Consider the following 23,290-nt stretch of genomic DNA (forward strand, 5'->3'; position numbering starts at 1 on the left):
ACCCATGGGAAGCCAGCCACAGAGTGGAATCCCACTGCCCTCTCCGTCTGGCTGAGGTCGTCCATGGGGAAGTTGACACATTGTGAGGCCCTGCTAAACAAGCCGTCGGTGACCTGCTTGTGTGTGGACGACTGAGAGACCCCGGCGATGTCACCAGTGGCACCCTGGAATGACCTGGAGGCGAAGAAGTTGAGGGCAGTGGTGACTTTAACAGCAACAGGTAATGTGATGCCGCTCGGCCCAGCCGGGAGCAGCTCTGCATGAAGAAGGCTGCAGATGTCTGCGACCACCTGGTGACTCACTCTTGTAGGGGGTGGTGGTGTGTGTCAGCTTCACCTCTGACTTCTGAGCGGTCCGAATTGCTCCCACTCCCTGGGTTCTGGACCTTGGACTTATTTGGGGGTTGTGACAAAGTGCAGCAGACAACTGGTTTTGGTGCAAGAAACTTTGACCTTTATTCAAGAGAGCAAATACAACACAACAATCTTAACACTCTAATAAAATGGGGAACACTTCAGTACGTGAGAGGGAAATTACAGTAGAAAGATACCTCACCCCTCCCAATCCCACTGTACTAGCTAGGTTGGACTCTGAAGGACCAGAGATAATGCTCACCAAACGAATCTTTGACAGTAATTCACCCAGAGGTAAGTCAGAAATAGATTGTAGAGTGGAAACTTTGCGGATCTTCGGTTTCCTCCCGAGTTGGTTTTCTTTGGTTGCGGTGGCCCAATATTACCCGGTTGGTTGGTGGTAATATTCGGTTGATTGTTTCGTAAGGCCCTTGTTGCCGCGAGGTGTCTGATGGTCACTGGGACTGTTGCACCGGTTTCTTCTTGTGTGTGTTGGCCTGCTTCTAGAGCTGCTGACCTTCCCTGTCGAGCCCCTTGCCTTGTTGTTTGCTGGAAACTGCTTTCCTTCCAGAGACAGGCAGAACCAAGACAAGCAGCCCACCAGAGTCAGCAAGACAGAGAGAGAGAGCGAGATAGAGCGAGAGGTTTTGAGTTTCCACTTGTGTATCCCTCTCTTACAAAGGTCTTCGACACCTTAAAAAAAACACTTCATGTCTGTTTAAACAGTTCTTACAAAGTCCTTAAGAATCTTTGATGGTCCCTCATCATGTTGCAATTGCTTCTCCCGATGGGTCATTGTTAATTCCGAATTTTAGAGCTTCCTTTTGTGTCCAACGTCCCAGGTGTTGATGGTTTTGCTTTAAAACAAAGACATGACCCCACCAAGTCTGGAGCAGTTGCCTCTTCCAATGGGAGTGATTGTCGACCACCTGCTGTCGGTTTTGCATTAAAACAGAGACATGTCTGAAGCATTAATTCTCCCACCTTCCACTGTGTGGGTTGTGGATTTGTCTGGTGACCTCTCACCTATCCTTCCATCTTAGGATTTTAGTCAGGGGCCAAAGTTTTTCCATGCTCAGGGTAAAGGTGAATTTCTTGAGGGTTTTTCTCTGAGTTTTGGGGGAATCTGTGAATTTTGAGAATCTTACACCACAGATAAGGTTAACAATTGTTGTTACAAGAAGTTTAATCACCGAGACATTGACTCAAAAGTTCTTTCAAATACAACAAATGAAAAAAAAGTGTTCCAATCATAACAAGCTGTATAATAACAAAAAGTATAGACATGATTTTCACCCAAGGCTGCTGTCCCACATTATAGACGACCTCCCACCATTCATGATTCCCAAGGGGAGAGGTCCCCTTTTCAATCTCAGCATTACGTTGTTTCATGTGCACTGTCAGTCTATCAATATTAGGGGTTTTAAACTACAGAAGTAATCAAAGAAAGTGGTTTCCCTTCTTACTTCTCAGTCTCAATCTTCAACAGCCCCTCCCTCCTCCTCCTTTGTGGGATCCTGGGGGCCTTATCCAAGGTCCTCATCTTGTTAGCATCACAGACCGATCTCCAGCCATTTGCTCTTCTAATCGAAGTTTCATTTGGTTAATATTACACATCACGATAGAGACAAAGAAAATCATAATACATTGTACAGAAAACTACAGAAACTCGGCTCCCCCAAATACTACCATATTATCAAGAAATCTTGGACTTCAAAGATCCTCCAGCTCCCCTCTTTCCCATTATCCATCTTGTGGATAATTCAGGCTAAGTATTATTTCTCCCCGGCCCTCAGTTGTCCCAATTTCATTGTGAACTCAAAGAAACCCAACCCTGAATTCTGGAAATCCAAATTCTCTGTCCCTCTTTACTTTAATGTCAATCCCTCTGACAGGTACCAGTGTGTTTAACTCGATCCTGATTGTTTCATTAACTGCTCGGTTTATGGAATTTGTGTCAGTGCCTTGATTAAAAAAAGTTCAGATCAGTAGTGACCCAGGAGATGTCCTCACTCTCCTGAGCACATTAACCATTTCATGCAGTGATGTTGTCAACGTGACTGAGCGTGTCTGAGACCCGTTCTTCAGTGCATCTTCATCATGCATTCCACATACGAGTTGCCTCACACGCAACATATCACATTTACACACAGCGGTTTCCCAAAATCATCCCAAACGTGACATCAAATACAAACCATTCCTGCACTTTCAGTCTGTCTTATCAACAGATCGGGGGGTGTCTGGAGGTCTTTGCTTATCTCCCCCTGCACGGTCCCGATGTCTCGGGTAGTGGCCAGGTTATAAAATATTCTTCTCACTGTTCAGTTCAAGCAAGGACACAACCATCTCCAAGAGAAAGCTGTCAATGAACTATTCTTAACTGCCCTTCCCTGACTTTCACTGGATTGTGCATTGATCCCTGATTGATGTCCTTTGGGGGTTGTTCCCAGGTGATCTTTGTTTCTCACCGGTCACTCACACATCTTTTTCCCGACCCGCTGGTTTTGGTCATCACAAAATGTCCCATTATCACCCATGGTCACCTGGGACACTGATTGTAGACCCCAATTGGTGGGGCAATTTTCCTGTTTACACCTCACACACTCAGTCACTTCCTCGTGTCTAATGAAGTTAAACATCCCATAATATTACCATTTCATGTTGGTCATGAGCCCTGGAGGAACCTTACTGTCCAATAAACTAAAAATCATTACCCCATAAACCATAGATTAAAAGTTCCCAGTCTGGTCCAATCTATCAATACATTGACTTAGTTTAGGACAGATGTGTTACCCCCCTGGGCAGTCCCAGAAGCTCTCAGCGATGCCCAGGAGACCCCGGAGGTGGAATTAGTCTCTGGTGTTCGTGCAACACGGGCGATAGTGAATGGACAGCCCATTTTACACCCCGCACGATTTTCCTTTCCACTGAAGTCAGTGTAACTCGGGCTGTCGATTCACCATCGCTGTTTTGAGCTACGGCCAAAGAACAATTTCAACCCCAGCCTCAGATTTTCAGAGCAGCTCTTTAAAGGGCCCGTGACCTGTCACTACTATCATTCACGACTGAGATTAATACAGTCACACCTGTCACAACTATCATTCACTACTGAGATTAATACAGTCACACCTGTCACTATTATCATTCACTACTGAGATTAATACAGTCACACCTGTCACTACTATCATTCAATACTGAGATTAATAATCACACCTGTCACCACTATCATTAACCATTGAGATTAATACAGTCACACCTGTCACCACTATCATTCACTACTGAGATTAATACAGTCACACCTGTCACTACTATCATTCAATACTGAGATTAATAATCACACCTGTCACCACTATCATTAACCATTGAGATTAATACAGTCACACCTGTCACCACTATCATTCACTGCTGAGATGAATCGTCACACCTGACACGACTATCATTAACCATTGAGATTAATACAGTCACACCTGTCACTATTATCATTAACCACTGAGATTAATACAGTCACACCTGTCACTACTATCATTCACCACTGAGATTAATAGTCAGACCTGCCACTACTCTCATTCACCACTGAAATTAATACAGTCACACCTGCCACGACTATCATTCACGACTGAGGTTAATACAGTCACACCGGCCGTTACTGCGATTCATTACTGAGATTAATACAGTCACACCTGCCGTTACTACGATTCATTACTGAGATTAATACAGTCACACCGGCCGTTACTACGATTCATTACTGAGATTAATACAGTCACACCTGCCGTTACTACGATCCATTACTGAGATTAATACAGTCACACCTGCCGTTACTACGATTCATTACTGAGATTAATACAGTCACACCGGCCGTTACTACGATTCATTACTGAGATTAATCCCATGCCAATTATGGAACTAAAGTAAAATTATACAACTGAAGAAAGCAATCAATTGTAACACGATCGTGTCACACCTGGAAATGACATCATCAGAAGGGCAGACCTGGAAGTGACATCATCAGAGGGGCAGACCTGGAAGTGATGACATGGGGGGTGGGGGGGGAATACACCTGGAAGTGATGTTATCAGAAAGGCAGATGTGGAAGTGAAGTCATCAGAGGGGCAGACCTGGAAGTGACATCATCAGAGGGGCAAACCTGGAAGTGGCATCATCAGAGGGGCAAACTTGGAAGTGATGTCACCTCAGGATCCAGAAACATGAAGTGATGTCATCCAATTCTGAGATTAATTTAATAGTTTTAGGGATTTATTCCCACAATAAAATGCGGGAAACACGGGTTCAGTGAATGTGGTTTGAAATGTGTGTAAATGTCTCAGTGAGTCAGTGACCCGGTGAAATGACAGAGTCCCGGCCTCATAGTCCAACTGAACTCGGATCCTGATGTTAGACGGGGTCAGTGGGAGGTCAGTGAACTGGGAATAGTGAGCGGCTGTGAGAGAACCATAATGAAAATCCAAACACCAGGATTTCCTGCTAAGCCTAAGATCAGACTTGTCCCCCTCCCTCTCGACACTCCCACACACAATCCCTATTCCCCAGCATTTCCCATCAGTCTCTGTATCCCAGGAATGGGATCCTGAGGAGAAACTCTGGGAGCAGAGGACTTGAGGACGGTCTTTAAACCTCTCTGGGTGAGGTGGGTAGGGCTGTTTCCATTCAGTCCGTGTTACTGATCTCAGATCATCAGACAGAACCAAGTTCCAGTTTACTGTCTTTGGATCCAGGCTCATCGGTGACCTTTGCCCTAGAGAGGAGAGAAGAGATTGGTCAGACAGGGTTATTCCACTCAGATCAATGATTGACAGCTGCAGGGTGGGAGTGTCAGTATTTCCCAGACACTGTCAGCCCCATATTACCTCTTAGACTGGATTCATCCCATGTTAAATCAATGGCCTTCAATCAGAATCCCTGTTAAATAGCAGTGTGTGGGTCCCAGTGCTGCACACTCAGTGCAAACACTGCAGTGGAGACACACAGTAGCAGTCAGTTTAATCACACAAGCCCCTGGCACTGTGCTCACGTTCTCCCAGCCCCAATGGAGGGGATTCACCGGCACACAACACATCCCACAGACTCACAGTTCCAGCCCCACAATCTCAGCACCGGCTGTACTGGGAACACACAGCTCACAGGAGTGTGCCCTGGGCTCTCTCCCTCCTGTTACTGTTCCATCCTGAATACAGGAGTGTGCCCTGGGCTCTCTCCCTCCTGTTACTGTCCCATCCTGAATACAGGAGTGTGCCCTGGGCTCTCTCCCTCCTGTTACTGTTCCATCCTGAATACAGGAGTGTGTCCTGGGCTCTCTCCCTCCTGTTACTGTTCCATCCTGAATACAGGAGTGTGCCCTGGGCTCTCTCCCTCCTGTTACTGTCCCATCCTGAATACAGGAGTGTGCCCTGGGCTCTCTCCCTCCTGTTACTGTTCCATCCTGAATACAGGAGTGTGCCCTGGGCTCTCTCCCTCCTGTTACTGTCCCATCCTGCCCACAGCTTGATTAAAGCCTCCATCAGTTTACAAACAGGACCGCGGATTGACCTGATAATTCGGATGAATCTTATGTCCCTTCGGTTAGTCCCTGTTTACTGTGAGTTCCCCAGGACCCCCCTCCAGCCCTGAGTCTGAGACTCGGACCAATTCCGAGTTGTGGAGAGGAAAGAGGTGCAGGAACTCGACCCTCGAATCCTCTGAGCTAAACCCTGACTGAAGAAACACCAGAGAAAAACAAAGAGTTAAACAGAAATGAATCACTGCCCCCGTGATCCTTGTGTAAGATTATAAACAGACCTTGGGATATTCCCGCTCTTCCCGTGATCCCAGTCGACAGCTGGAGGACATTCCCTGGGACAGGGGCTGCCCCAGAGGAGCTGTGTGGGGGAGGAGTTACGTTCGATGGGCCCCTGTATTCGGTGGAAGCTGGCACTGTAAACAAAGCACACGGTGATTGGGAATTGTGACCCAGTGAGGTATAAAGACTCTGAGAAAAGGGCAGCAAATACTCGAAAACACTTGTTCTGTTGGACCCAGGAAGCCAATCGATGTGTGGGAACAAATTAAGTCCTGTTTTGTCATCTCATCCACTGATTGGCTCTTGCTTCTGTATCGTTTTGCTTCATGATAAATTCCACATACTATTTTTCACCCGTACAGAGAACAAAACAGACCGACTGTGTATTGTGTGGTGAACCAGACAGCACGGGTGTGACAGACCCTAACACAGTGAAACTGACGGGGCAGGTATTACAGTCGGTGAAACCGACAGGAAAACGGGGTGTGAATTACAGAGTGAAACAGATCAGTCAAGTATTAGAGAGTGGAACAGATAGGGCGGGTATTAAAGGGAATGGAATAGAGAGTCACAGTAATACAGAGAGTGAAACAGACAGGGCAGGGATGGGAACAATTCAATAAATAAATCCTTTTGATGCCAACTGTGGGAACAGTCAATGTTCCTGAAATCAGTCAGTATCGGGACTTCCATTGATTTCAATCTCTCTCTCTCTGTTTATATTTGTGTATTTATTGATTGTCTCCATATCTGTCTGTGTGACTCTCTGTGACGGGGCGTGTGTGTCTGTGTGAGTCTCTGTGACAGGGCGTGTGTGTCTGTGTGAGTCTCTGTGACAGGGCGTGTGTGTCTGTGTGAGTCTCTGTGACAGGGCATGTGTATCTGTGTGAGTCTCTGTGACGGGGCGTGTGTGTCTGTGTGAGTCTCTGTGACAGGGCGTGTGTGTCTGTGTGAGTCTCTGTGATGGGGCGTGTGTGTCTGTGTGAGTGTCTGTGACGGGGCGTGTGTGTCCGTGTGAGTCTCTGTGACTGGGCGTGTGTGTCTGTGTGAGTCTCTGTGACTGGGCGTGTGTGTCTGTGTGAGTCTCTGTGACAGGGCGTGTGTGTCTGTGTGAGTCTCTGTGACAGGGCATGTGTATCTGTGTGAGTCTCTGTGACGGGGCGTGTGTGTCTGTGTGAGTCTCTGTGACAGGGCGTGTGTGTCTGTGTGAGTCTCTGTGATGGGGCGTGTGTGTCTGTGTGAGTGTCTGTGACGGGGCGTGTGTGTCCGTGTGAGTCTCTGTGTCGCGGCGTGTGTGTCTGTGTGAGTGTCTGTGACGGGGCGTGTGTGTCTGTGTGAGTCTCTGTGACGGGGCGTGTGTGTCCGTGTGAGTCTCTGTGACGCGGCGTGTGTGTCCGTGTGAGTCTCTGTGACGCGGCGTGTGTGTCCGTGTGAGTCTCTGTGACAGGGCGTGTGTGTCTGTGTGAGTCTCTGTGACAGGGCGTGTGTGTCTGTGTGAGTCTCTGTGACAGGGCGTGTGTGTCTGTGTGAGTCTCTGTGACAGGGCGTGTGTGTCTGTGTGAGTCTCTGTGACAGGGCGTGTGTGTCTGTGTGAGTCTCTGTGACGCGGCGTGTGTGTCTGTGTGAGTGTCTGTGACGGGGCTTGTGTGTCTGTGTGAGTCTCTGTGACAGGGCGTGTGTGTCTGTGTGAGTCTCTGTGACAGGGCGTGTGTGTCTGTGTGAGTCTCTGTGACAGGGCGTGTGTGTCTGTGTGAGTCTCTGTGACGGGGCGTGTGTGTCTGTGTGAGTCTCTGTGACAGGGCGTGTGTGTCCGTGTGAGTCTCTGTGACAGGGCGTGTGTGTCCGTGTGAGTCTCTGTGACGCGGCGTGTGTGTCCGTGTGAGTCTCTGTGACGGGGCGTGTGTGTCTGTGGGAGTCTCTGTGACAGGGCGTGTGTGTCTGTGCGAGTCTCTGTGACAGGGCGTGTGTGTCTGTGTGAGTCTCTGTGACAGGGCGTGTGTGTCTGTGTGAGTCTCTGTGACGGGGCGTGTGTGTCTGTGTGAGTCTCTGTGACGGGGCGTGTGTGTCTGTGTCTTTGTAAGTTACTGAATTATTTTGGATATTCCCAGCTGTCTGAACACAACTAACCCGACCTGCTCTCAGTCCCTTATATTGGAGAAAAGCTGCACGTTCTTACCAATGATTCCCAGTATGTCTGAGTGATACTTTCCCGATCCATTCAGCCTCTTCTGGATAAGTTGAGATATATTGGACAGGTTCAGGGTGAGCGCTGGAACATCTGGGTCTGTGACTCTCTGAGTCTCAGTCACTCTGGAATGAAAGAGGAGAGAATGTTTTTATCAGTGGGGACATTTCAGATCAGAAACCCAAAGGGGAACGAGTGATCAGTGCAACAACCTGCACCCCTTCGAATGCTCGTACTGAGACCCCGCAGCAACCCATCCTGAAAATGGCAGAATCCCGGGATTTGCAGTCTCCCTGCATTCACACTGATCTCCACACGTGCAGTGGGATCCTGGTTTGCTGCCACTTCAGCTCAGTTTGTGATTTTCAAAGCCGTCTGTGTTCAGTCCAGTTTCTCTGTCCTGGAGCCCTCATCTTTCCATTATTAATAATTATTATTATCCCGAGGGTCTCCAGTCTGTGCTCCCCCCTCTCTGCAGGATCACACTCTCCACAATCATGTGAAGTGAGGAGAGGAGAAGGAACAGCCTCCCAGGGACCTGGGATCGGTGGGATTCCCTCACAGAGGCCATGATTTTAATCTGCCTGTGGGATGGCAGCGGGGGGTCAAGGGGCCCGCGGGAAACCCGAAAAATTAATCCCCACCTTTCCCCACACGATCGCGACTTAATCGATGGCCCTTAACGTTGGTTGTGGGTTTGCCGTCTGAAAGCTGCGCACCCACATGACCTGCTGTCAGTTGGAGTGTCCGTATTTAAAGGGCCATTGATGCAATGACTTTTGCTGCACAAAGGGACAACCAGGCAGAATGGAGCAGCAGAGGGACAAGGCAGCTCCACGATTTAGTGACTCCTCACTTGAGGTGCTGCTGGCCGGGGAGAGGAGGAGGAGGGAAATATTTTACCCGGCTGACAGGAGGAAGTGGCCTGCCTCTGCCACCAAGATGGCCTGGCTCGAGGTGGCTGAGGAGGTGACCAGCAGGAGCAACATCTCCCGCACTTGGGTGCAGTTCAGGAAGCGTTTCAATGACCTAACCAGGTCAGCAAAAGTGAGTACACTCACTGATTCTCCTGCAATCCGTGGTGCACATCACTCCCCCACCCTCACCCCCTCTCACTCTGCACTGCCATCACATCACTCCTCACACCCACTTCAGGCTCATCCTCAACTTACCTTCACTTCCTCAGCACTTCCTCACCTCCCCATTAGTCCCCCCACCACTACCACTCACCCCAATCCTCATCCAATGTGATGTCTCTGTCTGATACTCACCCTCTGATGCACCTCTTTCACGGTCAGCCTCACCCAAAGCAATGCATTCATTGGCTGACCACTTCACCCTCACTCACTCACACGTCTGTACTTTCTCCCCTCGTGGGAGAAGAGAGCTCAAAATACATGGGAGAGGGTGAGGACTGGAGGGGGGGCCACAACTAATAGTGTTCCTCACAGAGGTGGAGGAGGAGGCCCTGCAGATCAGACGCACCCTCGAGTGCCTGTCCATCGGGGACGGCGAGACTGGCACCCCACAAACATCTGGTGACACAACTTTAACATTCATCACACACAACATGAATTGATGTTAACAACGATTGGCATGTTGAACACCTCAGTATGCTCATCGCAACATGACACATCTGTGATGATGCTTAATATTGCCTTCTGTTCTCTCACAGGCCCTTCAGCGACCGAAGTGATGGCAGAGGGCGATTCCTCAGAGGAGCTCCCGGCCTCTGAGGGTGCACCGTCACATCTTAGTGAGCCATCCACCAGCACAGATACTCACACCTCGATGGGTCCTCGTAGTGAGTTCGTTGGGTTGGCACCTGGTGAGTAACCACACACAAGTGAGCACGAGCAGGCACTGGTCGCAGAGGCAGCTGTGGAGAGTCCACGTCGGTGGGAGCACTCCTCTCCAGGCTCTGCTCAGCTGGACGCAGATGCTGAACCCTGGGGACCATCATTTAAAAAGAGAATGATCGAGGGACAGCAGCACATTTACGAGGTACTGGAACAGGTGCCACGCACACTCTCCACAATAGCGGAGAGGATGGAGGAGTCCAACTCCTGCATTAGTGGAATGGTGGCACAGATACAGGAGGGAATCTCTGAGATAGTGTCACAGGTACGTGCGGGAATATCTGAGATAGTGGCACAGGTACGTGTGGGAATATCTGAGATAGTGGCACAGGTACGTGCGGGAATATCTGAGACAGTGGCACAGGTAAGTGTGGGAACGTCTGCGATGGAGGGAAGGCGAGCCTCCATTGAGCTTCAAGCACGGCTCACAAATGAGTCCATTCAGGCCCTGACAATGGGCTTTCGGACTCTGGATGCCAACATGTCTGCCACCTTAAACAGGCAGACAGAAACTTTAGAAGTGGCCTTACCAGGCATCACACATGTCCTCCAAACTGTTGTCAGCAGGGTGGTAGGAGTGATGTGGCCCTGACCCAGGAGAGGGATGTTGGCAAAAGGGGACATGGAAGTGGGGACACCACTCAAAGCGTTCCCATGTCTCACCCTTTGCCCCCCTCTCAACCGGTACCCACAATGCTGCCTCCTCTCCAGGTGGCCGAATCTGCCCCTGCACCGGTGCAGGTGGAGCAGTCTTTGGAGGGGCCCTCATGGGCTCCAAAACCCAGAGAGCGTCGGCCGAGAGCATCTTAACAGTCAGGGTATGAATCTGAGCAACCTGCCACTACCTCTGTTACAGCCACAGGGGATGCACCAGGTAGAAGTGGGAGGAAGAGGAAGGCGAAGGTTTTGTGATCACCGGGGGTTTGCACAAGAGTGTCTGACAGACTGTCAGGTTTATCATTTATATTTGGTTTTTGTTAAATTCACATTAAATGTTATCATTCTCACCACTACTGCCACATCTTGCCCATTCTTGAGTCCCTTTTGTGATCGGGCCTTTTCATGTGCTTCATCATGAACGGTGAGACTTGATGCCACCCAGTGGGTGTGTTTACAGTGGGTGTATGTGTGGTTGTTGGACTGTTTTGTGTGGGCCGGGGGTGCTGGTGTTGGTGGTGCTCGTTCCAGGTGGTCTGAGGACTGGACTATCCTCACTTTGCAGATGTCCTTATGAGAATCGGTCAAATATCAGTGACTCCTTGGCCTCACGAGCAGCCAGGTGAGTCGCTGCTCTGACGATGGGCTGCCCACCCTCCTCATCCTCGTCCTCCTGCTCCTCCTCCTCAATGTTGATGGCTGGGGCCTCATCCACTGGTAATCCTCTCTGTTGCGCGATGTTGTGCAGGACACAACAGACGACTATAATTCTCCCCACTCTCGCTGGTGCGGATTGAAGCTCTCCCTCAGATCGACCCAGGCACCTGAAGCCCATCACATCGCATGTTCAATGACAGACCTGGTGGTGATGTGACTGTCGTTGCACTGACTCTGTGCCTCGCTGATGGGGTTTCTCACAGGTATCATGAGCCACGACTGCAGGAGGTTTCCCTTGTCTCCGAGGAGCCAGCCCTTAAGTCTGTTTGGTGCGTGGAAGAGGGCCGGGATGTTGGATTCCCGCAGAATGAAGGAATCGTGGCAGCTGCCAGGGAATCTGGTGCACACGTGAAGAAATCTTTTCTGGTGATCACAAACGGGCTGCGTGTTGAGGGAGTGATATCCCTTTCTGTTGGTGAACAGTCCTGGCTCGTGTGGAGGTGCTCGGATTTCTACGTGTGTGCAATCAATTGCACCCTGTACCCGTGGGAAGCCAGCACAGTGAGTGGAAACCCACTGCCCTCTCCGTCTGGCTGAGATCGTCCATGGGGAAGTTGACATAGTGAGACACCCTGCAAAACAAACCATCGATGACCTGTCTTATACACTTGGGGGCAGACGAATGAGAGACCCCGATGATGTCACCGGTGGCACCCTGGAAGGATCTGGAGGTGAAGGAGTTAAGGGCAGTGGTGACTTTAACTGCGACGGGCAATGCGATGCCACCAGGCCCAGCCGGGAGCAGCTCTGCATGAAGGAGGCTGCAGATGTCTGCGACCACCTGGTGACTCACTCTCAGCCTCCGTATGCACTGCTCCTCAGAGAGGTCCAGGAAGCTCAGCCTCGGTCTGTAGACCCTCTCACGAGGGTAGTGCCTCCTGCGATGTCAGGCCCTCTGTTGTTCCTCTCTCTGCTCTTGTGCGGGTCCCTGTGACGTACCTCTGTCTTGTGGAGCTGCAAGTGGTGGATCTGCAGGCCGTGCCTGGCGAGGATGGTGATGTGCCTCCTCCTCGGATATACTGGTGAATGCAGCCATCGTGTCCCCCATCCTGATGTTACCAGTTTGAGGGGGTCCAAAATGTAGGTAAATATGTGTAAACAGACCAATTCTGAGTGTGAACCAAGAATTCTCAGACTAAACACAAAGAACTCCCAGCCAATAGTTTGTCTGAGAGAACTGAGTGCCCTGCTGCAATAACTCACCTTTTATCCCCATCTGTCAAACAGGGATTTCAATGGCCAAATGGCTGCCGGCTGCAACTCACCTCCGTTTCCATGGCGTGCTTCACACAGCACAGGAAACACGTTGAGGCAGCGTTGATATCGTTTCCCTGCATCAATAAAATGGAAATCACAATTCCAAGGACTTTAACTCCGTTAATTGTGGGTTTAAATATCGTCCCGTCCCAGCTTCCTGAACCCCGCGCACCCAGGTGGCTCTGGGTCGGACGTGTTTTTCAGCGGGTTGGAGCCGGGATTCCTTCCCGCTCCGGAAATCCCCGATTTTGTTTGCCTCCCGCCCCCAACCCACCCGGACCTCGGAGATAAAATCATGGCCCGAGGGTCCAATCACAGTGACATTACTGGGAAATCTCAGCACTGACTCATTTCTCTGTTAGTGGATAGAATGAGCCAATCACAACACATTTTACTGTCACTCTGACACTGGGACCTGCCCCTCTCCTCATTTCTCCATGGGCTGGTTGATGGAACAAGCCAATCACACAGCACTTACTGACCCAATGGAATAAAGCTCTCACTGACACACATGGAGCCTTTCGGAAGCCTCGGTTAGATACAGGTCACTGCAGGTTTCTCTCTCTCTCACTTCCTGTCTAACAGGTTCCTGAGAAGCTCGACACACCGATGGAACAGCCCAGGTCACTCAATAACAACAACAACTGCCTGGAAGGATGGGAGAGGCAGAAACCCTCATCACATTTAAAAAGTACTTGGACATGCACTTGAAGTGTCGTAACCGACAGGGCTACGGACCAAGAGCTGGAAAGTGGGATTAGGCTGGATGGCTCTTTTTCAGCCGGCATGGACACAATGGGCCGAATGGCCTCCTTCTGTGCCATCAATTTCTATCATTCTATGATTGTATGATTCTCAGGGGCTGGAGGAGGTTACAGAGACAGGGAGGGGCGAGGCCAAGGAGGGATTTAAAACAAGGATGAGAATTTTAAATTCCAGGCGTTGCTGGACCGGCAGTCAATGTCGGTCAGTGAGCAGAGGGTGATGGGTGAACGGGACTTGGTGCGAGTTAGGATACGGGCAGCAGAGTTTTGGATCAGCTGAAGGTCATGGCGGGTGGAAGATGGGAGGCCGGACAGGAGAGAATTGGAAAAGTCGAGTCTGGAGGTAACAATAGCATGGATGAGGGTTTCAGCAGCAGATGCTGAGACAGGTGATATTATGGGGTGGAAGTAGGAGGTCTTGGTGATGGAGAGGAAATGGGGTCGGAGGCTCAGCTCAGGGTCAAATAGAACGCCGAGGTTGGGAACAGTCTGGTTCAGACTCAGACAGTGGTCAGGGAGGGGGATGGAGTCGGTGACTAGGGAACGGAGTTTGTGGTGGGGACCGAAGACAATGGCTTCGAACTTCCCAATATTTAATTGGAGGAAATTTCACCTCATCCAATCCTGGATGTCGGACAAGCAGCGTAACAAATCAGATGCTGTGGAGGGGTCGAGAGAGGTGGTGGTGAGGTAGAGCTGGGGGTCGTCAGTGTACATGTGGAATCTCCCATTTCCCACAGGCTGCCTGAGCCAATAACCCCTCAAACCACAGTTAAACATCACTCAATATTCCCACCATTTGAAAGCACCTTATCTGGGAAGGTTTCCAAGCGGTGATTCTACTTTCACTCTTCTCCCAGATACAGGGGAAGGTTCCCTATCAGCAGCAGGTACTGTATGACTGAGAGGAACTTACCTGGAAAGGAGCTGCTTCGAGTTCTGTGAATAAAGAGAGGAGATCAAATCAGTCAACGAACAAATCAACACCCAATGGAACCAAAGAGTGAATTTGGGATTGAGAGTAAAGAGTTCAGTGTATAACAGTAGGTGCGGCCAGTCACAGGAATGGGAAATAATCCCACATTTCACTGCACTCCATCCTGGGGCAGCACCAACACTCCGAGGGCAGGACTGATGGGGCAGCACCAACGCTCCGAGGGCAGGGCTGAGGGGGCAGCACCAACACTCCGAGGGCAGGGCTGAGGGGGCAGCGCCAACACTCCGAGGGCAGGGCTGAGGGGGCAGCGCAAACACTCCGAGGGCAGGGCTGAGGGGGCAGCGCAAACACTCCGAGGGCAGGGCTGAGGGGGCAGCGCAAACACTCCGAGGGCAGGGCTGAGGGGGCAGCGCCAACACTCCGAGGGCAGGGCTGAGGGGGCAGCGCCAACACTCCGAGGGCAGGGCTGAGGGGGCAGCGCAAACACTCCAAGGGCAGGGCTGAGGGGGCAGCGCAAACACTCCGAGGGCAGGGCTGAGGGGGCAGCGCCAACACTCCGAGGGCAGGGCTGAGGGGGCAGCGCCAACACTCCGAGGGCAGGGCTGTGGGGGCAGCGCCAGCACTCCGAGGGCAGGGCTGAGGGGGCAGCGCCAACACTCCGAGGGCAGGGCTGAGGGGGCAGCGCCAACACTCCGAGGGCAGGGCTGAGGGGGCAGCGCCAACACTCCGAGGGCAGGGCTGAGGGGGCAGCGCCAACACTCCGAGGGCAGGGCTGAGGGGGCAGCGCCAACACTCCCAGGGCAGGGCTGAGGAGGCAGCGCCAACACTCCGAGGGCAGGGCTGAGGGGGCAGCGCCAACACTCCGAGGGCAGGGCTGAGGAGGCAGCGCCAACACTCCGAGGGCAGGGCTGAGGGGGCAGCGCAAACACTCCAAGGGCAGGGCTGAGGGGGCAGCGCAAACACTCCGAGGGCAGGGCTGAGGGGGCAGTGCCAACACTCCGAGGGCAGGGCTGAGGGGGCAGCGCCAACACTCCGAGGGCAGGGCTGAGGGGGCAGCGCCAACATTCCCAGGGCAGGGCTGAGGGGGCAGTGCCAACACTCCGAGGGCAGGGCCGAGGGGGCAGCGCCAACACTCCGAGGGCAGGGCTGAGGGGGCAGCGCCAATGCTGGGCCCAACCAACAATCTTCAAACAATTCAGCCCACTCACCAGCCTCACAGAAACACCCCATTCCCCAGACATAGCCCTGTTTATATTGAAGATGTACCTGAATAAAGGAGAGATGGTCCCTCTGTACCAGTCTCTGGCTTTCTCCATCTATTAATGTAATCTGTTCCATCCTCTTGTTTAATGCTTCAGAACAGCTTCTAATCTGAGAGAGAGCTCGGAGCCCCTCCTCATCGATCAGTTTCAGTGCGTATTCTTCATCTTCTTCCAGCTGTCTCCTCCATTCAGAGAAGCTCTTCGATAGCTTTCCTTTCAGCTCATTGATTCGTGTCTGAAACACAAACCAACTCTCATTACAAACGGCCCTTCCACACAGCTCTTACCCTGAGCACACGGCACTTTCCAGGGACGGGACAGTTTGTTTCGATCACTACTCGATCACCCGTTAGAGATGGACAAGCAGTGGGGGAGGGTCTCCTGGGGGAGAAAACAGAGTTTAACGAGTGTTGCCTTGAGCCTTGAGTTTAATAGAAAGAGCACTGTATTTAGACTGTCTATGGCACTGCCACCTGGTCCATCCACACCTGGAGTGATGGGTCCAGTTTTGGTGCCCACACCTGGTGAAGGAGATTGAGACTCTGGAGAGGACGGTGGCCAGAATGACACGTAGTCTGACGGATTTTAGTTCTGAGGATCGGCTCCAAGAGGGAGGGTGATTCAGAGAAAGGCAGTCCGAGAGGGACATGATTGAGGTTTTTAAAATGATTGAGGGATTATTGGACTCACTCGTTGGGTGAGGTACTTGAGATGGATCGGGATGGTTGGACTAGAGGGCCTGTGTATAAAATCCATAGGCACAGAGTTAGGTTAGACCCCAGAGTCCTCGATCTCTGGAACAGACTCTCTGAACATGTGGGGGGTATGGAGTCACTCCCACCCTTTAGAAGGGAGCTGGGGAGGAATTTCCCAGAGTTTGTCCTGAATTGTCTGCAGGTGTTTTTTCTCTCTTCTGTTTGCCTTTCCCAAGTGAGTCCATGGTTCGGGGTGGATCAGTGGTGTGTGTGATTGAACCCTGTCTGCATGGGGCAGGCTCGCTGGGACTAATGGTCTTTTCTTCCTCTTCCTTTCTATGTTCATCTGACACAGGCTTCAGGGCAAGTCTCCAACTCCCAGCCTCTGACTGTGTCTGTTTCAGGAAATCCAGTGCCCAAGTGATGTAATAATATTCCCTGGGAGGTGCAGGGAGAGTTAAGCAGCTCCCCCTCACATCAAACACATGGGGAACTCAGTGTAATCAGTGACTCGGCCCCAACACAACCAGCCTGGTTTGGAAGGCCTGTTTCTGATGTGCTCATTGACTCAGTGGGGAGAGAAACCCTTTCTAAATCCAGTCCCACTTTACCCACCTTTATTTCAGCTTCTGATCTCTCAAAGTCTCGCTGTTTGCTGGAACAATTCTGTTGGACTCCCCGAAGACTCCCGATTTCTCTCTCCAATTCTTCCTGTAAAAGTCATTCGAAAGTGTTTAAAAGGGATTCAAACTGGAATGTAAAAGGGAAATGATTCCGTTCCAGGAGTGACCCCACTGGGTGTGGATAGAAAGTGGTTTGGGGGATTCTCAGTGTCTGGGCCCTGAGCAGAAATATTCCCTTCTGTGACTCTCAGTAAAGAGGCGCTCCCTGCCCTGTATAAACTGAGGAACCACACACACACCGGCTTCTTTTCACACTGACTCACCGTGTGCTGCATTTTCACACGGACTCAGCTCCTCCATTTCCAGGAATCAGCCGAGGGGAAAGGGAGACAGACTCAGTCACACCAGCATTTCTCAAACACCAATTCCCTCTTGTTGTGAGAAACAGTTTCTCCCCCCAGCCCCTGAGTCACCCCCCGTGGGTGTCCCTCACTCCCCCCACCAGTGATGGTCCTCTCCCTGCTGGTCAGATGGCAGAATACCCCAGTGTTACACAGGGCTACAACATGCTCTGCTCCACAGCCCTGTGCCATGGAGTGCCAGTTCTCACTGGTGCCCACACAGTGAATTACTGAGCTCGACAGGAAAACTCTCCCTCACTGTATTTAATATCAGGAATTGTGTCACTCACCTTAATTGCAGCTTGTGCCTGATCCAGGCTCAGCAGTGTGTGGGATTTATGTTTCCCTATTATTATACAGGAAACACACACACACTCTGCATCATCTTTACAGTAGAATTCAAGAACCTTCTTATGGTCAACGCACTGCCTGTCTGTAAGATCAGCCACAGGTTCGATTAGGGTGTGATCTTTGTAGGCCTCTTTCAGTAAATGTGGTTTTAAATGAAGGGAGCAAAAGGAAGCCAAACAAAAAAGACACGTCTTGACAGCTGGGGATGGATTCTCGATGCACGCATCACACACGACACGGGCTGAATCAGCAGGAGGCTGTGACTGGTTGTATTTTTCCACAATATTACAAAGCGTGAAGTTTCTCTTCAGACTGGGCCTGGGGTTGAATTTCTGGCGACACTGAGGACACTCAAACCCTTCTGGGCCTGGTGTCTGGGCCCAAACTCCCTCAATACATTTCAAACAGAAACTGTGCTGACAGGACAACACCACCGGGTCCTGGTACACCTGGAGACACACAGCACAGGTTAATTCATCCTCTAAAGCTCCGGGCTCCATTCCTCCAGCTCCTGAAGCAGCTTTCACACAGAACAAGAGAGAGCGACGAACCAGAGCAGGAAGTGAAATTCTTATAAACACTCGGCGCAGGGAGTGACGGTGTTAATTTCATTTCCTGATTGACTCTGTCTGAAGATTAACCCTTTCAGGCCTGCAGCAGCAGTTCAGAAACAAAATCAGAAACACAAGATTACAATTTTACAATCTGGAGCCAGAATACAGCAAACTGGGCTCAGTAAACACAAACCGAAAACTAATCAGCTCAGACCAGACCCAAAATGGTTAAAGAAACAAATTAAAACTGATATAAAGAGGAAAAAATAACCTTTACAAATCCTTTAGAGAGGAAGGTGAAGGAGATCTCTGGGAGGAATAGAAAAATATGCAGAAAAAGTTAAAGGGTTCATCAGAGGGGCAAAGAGAGATCATAAACTCCATCTTCTCATAATGAAGTCCACGTGTTTATTATAATCTTTCCTCTCTCTCCCCCCCCCCCCCAATTTTTAATGATTAATTTCCACCCTCTTCCTCCTCAGAAGGCAATAACCCAAAGTCTAGTTCCAGCCCAACAGGCAGTGTTTGCCTCCAGTAACTCACCCTCACGTGGCCAGCATTCATGACAGCTTGGACATCGAGTACTGGCAGGATATTTGACCGTGGAGAGCATCACAGCTCAGCCCAAGTCTGTTTTTTATTTCTCTCTCTCACTCGTGCTCTGTCTCTCATCGGAACAGGAGTTGGCCCTTCAGCCCCTCGAGCCTGTTCCGCCATTCAATCGGATCATGACTGATCTGTATCCTAACTCCATTTACCCACCTTGGCTACATGTCCCTTAATACCCTCGGTGAGCAAAAATCTATCGATCTCAGATTTTAAATTGTGAATTGAGCTCGCACCGACTGCTTTTAGTGGGAGAGAGTTCCACACTTCACCACCCTTTGCCTGAAGAAGTGTTTACTAACTTCTCACCCATGCTCTCTCTCGCCCGTGCTCTCTCTCCTGCCCTTGCTGTCTTTCTCTTGCCCATCGCTCTCTCTCGGCCGTGCTCTCTCTCTCTCTCCCTCTCCTGTGCTCTCTACCTCACCCGTGCTCTCTTTCTCTCTCTCCTGTGCTCTCTACCTCACCCGTGCTCTCTTTCTCTCTCCTGTGCTCTCTACCTCACCCGTGCTCTCTTTCTCTCTCCTGTGCTCTCTACCTCACCAGTGCTCTCTCTCTCTATCCCGCCCGTGCTCTCTCTCTCACCAATGCTCTCTCTCTCGCCCGCGCTCTGTCTCGCTCACGCTCTCCCTATCTCGCCTGCGCTCTCTCTCTCGCCTGCGCTCTCTCTCACCAATGCTCTCTCTCGCCCGCGCTCTCTCTGTCTCTCACCCACGCTCTGTCTCGCGCACGCTCTATGTCACCCATTCTCTCTCTCGCCTGCGCTCTCTCTCTCTCGTCTGTGCTCTTTCTCACCCGTGCTCTCTCCCTCTTTCGCCTGTGCTTTCTCTCTCCCGCGTGCTCTCTCTCTCTCTCACCCGTGCTCTCTCCCTCTCGCCCATGCTCTCTCTCTGCCCCGTGCTCTCTCTCTCTCTCTCACCCATGCTCTCTCCCTCTCGCCTATGCTCTCTCACTCACCGTGTTCCCTCTCTCACCCGTGCTCTCTCCCTCTCGCCCATGCTCTCTCACTCACCGTGCTCTCTCTCTCTCACCCGTGCTCTCTCCCTCTCGCCCATGCTCTCTCACTCACCGTGATCTCTCTCTCTCGCCCGCCCGATTTCATTTGGCGGGGAGATGGAGTTTGTGCACTGAGTATTTTTAAACTACATCTTCTCATAATGAAGTCCATGTGTTTATTATAATCTTTCCTCTCTCCCACCACCCCCCCACAATTTTTAATGGCTAATTTCCACCCTCTTCCTCCTCAGAAGGCAATAACCCAAAGTCTAGTTCCAGCCCAACAGGCAGTGTTTGCCTCCAGTACCTCACCCTCACGTGGCCAGCATTCATATGTAAACTTGGACATCGAGTACTGACAGGATATTTGACCGTGGAGAGCATCACAGCTCAGCCCGAGCCTGTTTTTTATTTCTCTCTCTCGCTCGTGCTCTCTCTCTCAAAGGAACGGGAGGAGGCCATTCAGCCCCTCGAGCCTGTTCCGCCATTCAATCAGATCATGGCTGATCTGTATCCTAACTCCATTTACCCACCTTGGCAACATATCCCTTAATTATTAATTGAGTGAGTATCTCCTGCTTTTAGTGGGAGAGAGTTCCACACTTCCACCACCCTTTGTGTGAAGAAGTGTTTCCTAACTTCTCTCCTGAATGGCCTGGCTCTGATTTTCAGGTTATGTCCCCTTGTCCTCGACTTCCCCACCAGCGGAAAAAGTTTCTATTTACCCGATCAAATCCTTTCAAAATCCTAAATCAAATCACCCCTCAACCTTCAATATTCCAGGGAATTCAAGCCTAGTTTATGTAATCTCTCCTCATCATCTAACCCGTGGTATGTTTTGAAGTGCAGTCAATGTTGTGAGCTGGAAACACAGCAGCCAATTTGTGCACAGCAAGATCCCACAAACAGCAATGTGATAATGAGCAGATAATGTGTTTTGCTGGTGTTGATTGAGGGATAAATAGTATTCAGTCCTGCACTGGAGTGTCAGCCTAGATTTAGTGCTCCAGTCCCTGGAGTGGGACTTGAACCATCACATTGTGACTCCCGAGGCGAGAGTGCTCACACTGAGCCCCGGCTCACACCCACATTCATTACTGAGGGAAACACTTCAACAGATTCAGTTTGTGCTGTTTTATTTATGATCCTTTGTACAAAATGTGGTTCTAAATCCTGTGAGACGGTTGTTTAATAAAAGGTGGTGTTGGTGAAAGTGCCTTTGGTTTGCTGCATGAGTCCTGTGTGTAATGACAGTCCCTGGACTATAATACTGGGCCAGGATTGGGGTTTGTTATGTGAGGAAAGAGAATGGGATTTCTCTCCTAATCCTTTCTCCCTGAAGACAAGGTGGACAGAGGCTGGGGTTTGGTTCCCGAGGCCCCGGCAGTCCGACCCCACCTCATCCAAATGAGCGCTGATGGATGAGCCTCGACGGGGAGTGGAGACAGGAGACTTGAGCAGGATGTCTGGGGGAGGGGGGCGAGGCATCATTGCCGGCCTCGGGGAACATCCAGACAGGCCTGGTTTCCGGCAGGAGTCCCTGGATAATGAGAGTGATCAGGAGCAAGGCCCGGGATCATTTCTCCCGCTCCCCTCCCCTCCCCTCCTCACACCAAAAGCCCAAAACCTCAAGGGAACTGATCAGAAGCCCGGGATCAAATCTGGGCCATTCGCGGTCTATTCGGGTCACTGCCCCAGTGAGCGGGGGATTGACCGCGCTCCATGTCGGGGGATCTGATCAGAAGCCGATTACAATTTACTCACAATCAACGGCATTGACTCTCAGCTCACAACTCGCAGCGCGGGCCCGCCCCGCGCGCTCCCGCTCACCGCCCCGCGCGCTCCCGCTCACCCCGCCCCCGCGCGCTCCCGCCCCCCGCGCGCTCCCGCTCACCCCGCCCCGCCCCCGCGCGCTCCCGCTCACCGCCCGCCCCCGCGCGCTCCCGCTCCCCGCCCCGCGCGCTCCCGCTCACCCCCCGCCCCGCGCGCTCCCGCTCACCCCGCCCCCGCGCGCTCCCGCTCTCCCCTCCCCCCGCGCGCTCCCGCTCACCCCGCCCCCCGCGCGCTCCCGCTCTCCCCTCCCCCCGCGCGCTCCCGCTCCCCGCCCCGCGCGCCCCCGCTCACCCCGCCCCCGCGCTCACCGCCCCGCGCGCTCCCGCTCACCCCGCCCCCGCGCGCTCCCGCTCCCGCTCACCGCCCCGCGCGCTCCCGCTCCCCCCGCGCGCTCCCGCTCCCGCTCACCGCCCCGCCCGCTCCCGCTCCCCGCGCGCCGCCATCGAGCAGCGGACTGTGATCAGGGGGAGAGCGGGAATATTCCCAGGTTTGTTTATAATCTTAAACCGGGATCAGGAATTTCTATTTAACCCTTTATTTGTTGATTTGACCCTTTATTTGATGATTTGACCCTTTATTTGATGATTTGACCCTTTATTTGTTGATTTAACCCTTTATTTGATGATTTGACCCTTTATTTGATGATTTAACCCTTTATTTGATGATTTGACCCTTTATTTGATGATTTGACCCTTTATTTGTTGATTTAACCCTTTATTTGATGATTTGACCCTTTATTTGTTGATTTAACCCTTTATTTGATGATTTGACCCTTTATTTGTTGATTTGACCCTTTATTTGATTATTTAACCCTTTATTTGATGATTTGACCCTTTATTTGATGATTTGACCCTTTATTTGTTGATTTAACCCTTTATTTGATGATTTGACCCTTTATTTGATGATTTGACCCTTTATTTGATGATTTGACCCTTTATTTGATGATTTGACCCTTTATTTGTTGATTTAACCCTTTATTTGATGATTTGACCCTTTATTTGTTGATTTAACCCTTTATTTGATGATTTGACCCTTTATTTGATGATTTGACCCTTTATTTGATGATTTAACCCTTTATTTGTTGATTTGACCCTTTATTTGATCATTTGACCCTTTATTTGATGATTTGACCCTTTTTTTGTTGATTTGACCCTTTATTTGTTGATTTGACCCTTTATTTGATGATTTGACCCTTTATTTGATCATTTGACCCTTTATTTGTTGATTTGACCCTTTATTTGATCATTTGACCCTTTATTTGATGATTTGACCCTTTATTTGTTGATTTGACCCTTTATTTGTTGATTTGACCCTTTATTTGTTGATTTGACCCTTTATTTGATCATTTGACCCTTTTTTTGTTGATTTGACCCTTTATTTGATCATTTGACCCTTTATTTGATGATTTGACCCTTTATTTGATGATTTAACCCTTTATTTGTTGATTTG

At 50.8% G+C, this 23,290-nt stretch overlaps 1 protein-coding gene across 1 annotated transcript; it reads right to left on the reverse strand.

Annotated features, from left to right (window-relative positions):
- Positions 1 to 430: 430 nt before the first annotated feature.
- On the reverse strand, positions 431 to 21,838 carry LOC137319803 (E3 ubiquitin/ISG15 ligase TRIM25-like). Its single transcript, XM_067981735.1, has 9 exons — positions 21,773 to 21,838; positions 17,795 to 18,506; positions 17,096 to 17,191; positions 15,790 to 16,020; positions 12,831 to 12,896; positions 11,708 to 11,928; positions 8,324 to 8,472; positions 6,147 to 6,281; positions 431 to 5,106 (listed from the first exon to the last, which is right to left on the reverse strand). Exons 2-9 carry the CDS (start codon positions 18,353 to 18,355, stop codon positions 4,586 to 4,588), a joined length of 1,980 nt encoding a protein of 659 aa, XP_067837836.1. The 5' UTR covers positions 18,356 to 18,506; positions 21,773 to 21,838; the 3' UTR covers positions 431 to 4,585.
- Positions 21,839 to 23,290: the final 1,452 nt, after the last annotated feature.

This window comes from Heptranchias perlo, unplaced genomic scaffold (assembly GCF_035084215.1).
Source record: "Heptranchias perlo isolate sHepPer1 unplaced genomic scaffold, sHepPer1.hap1 HAP1_SCAFFOLD_897, whole genome shotgun sequence".
NCBI lineage: Eukaryota > Metazoa > Chordata > Chondrichthyes > Hexanchiformes > Hexanchidae > Heptranchias > Heptranchias perlo.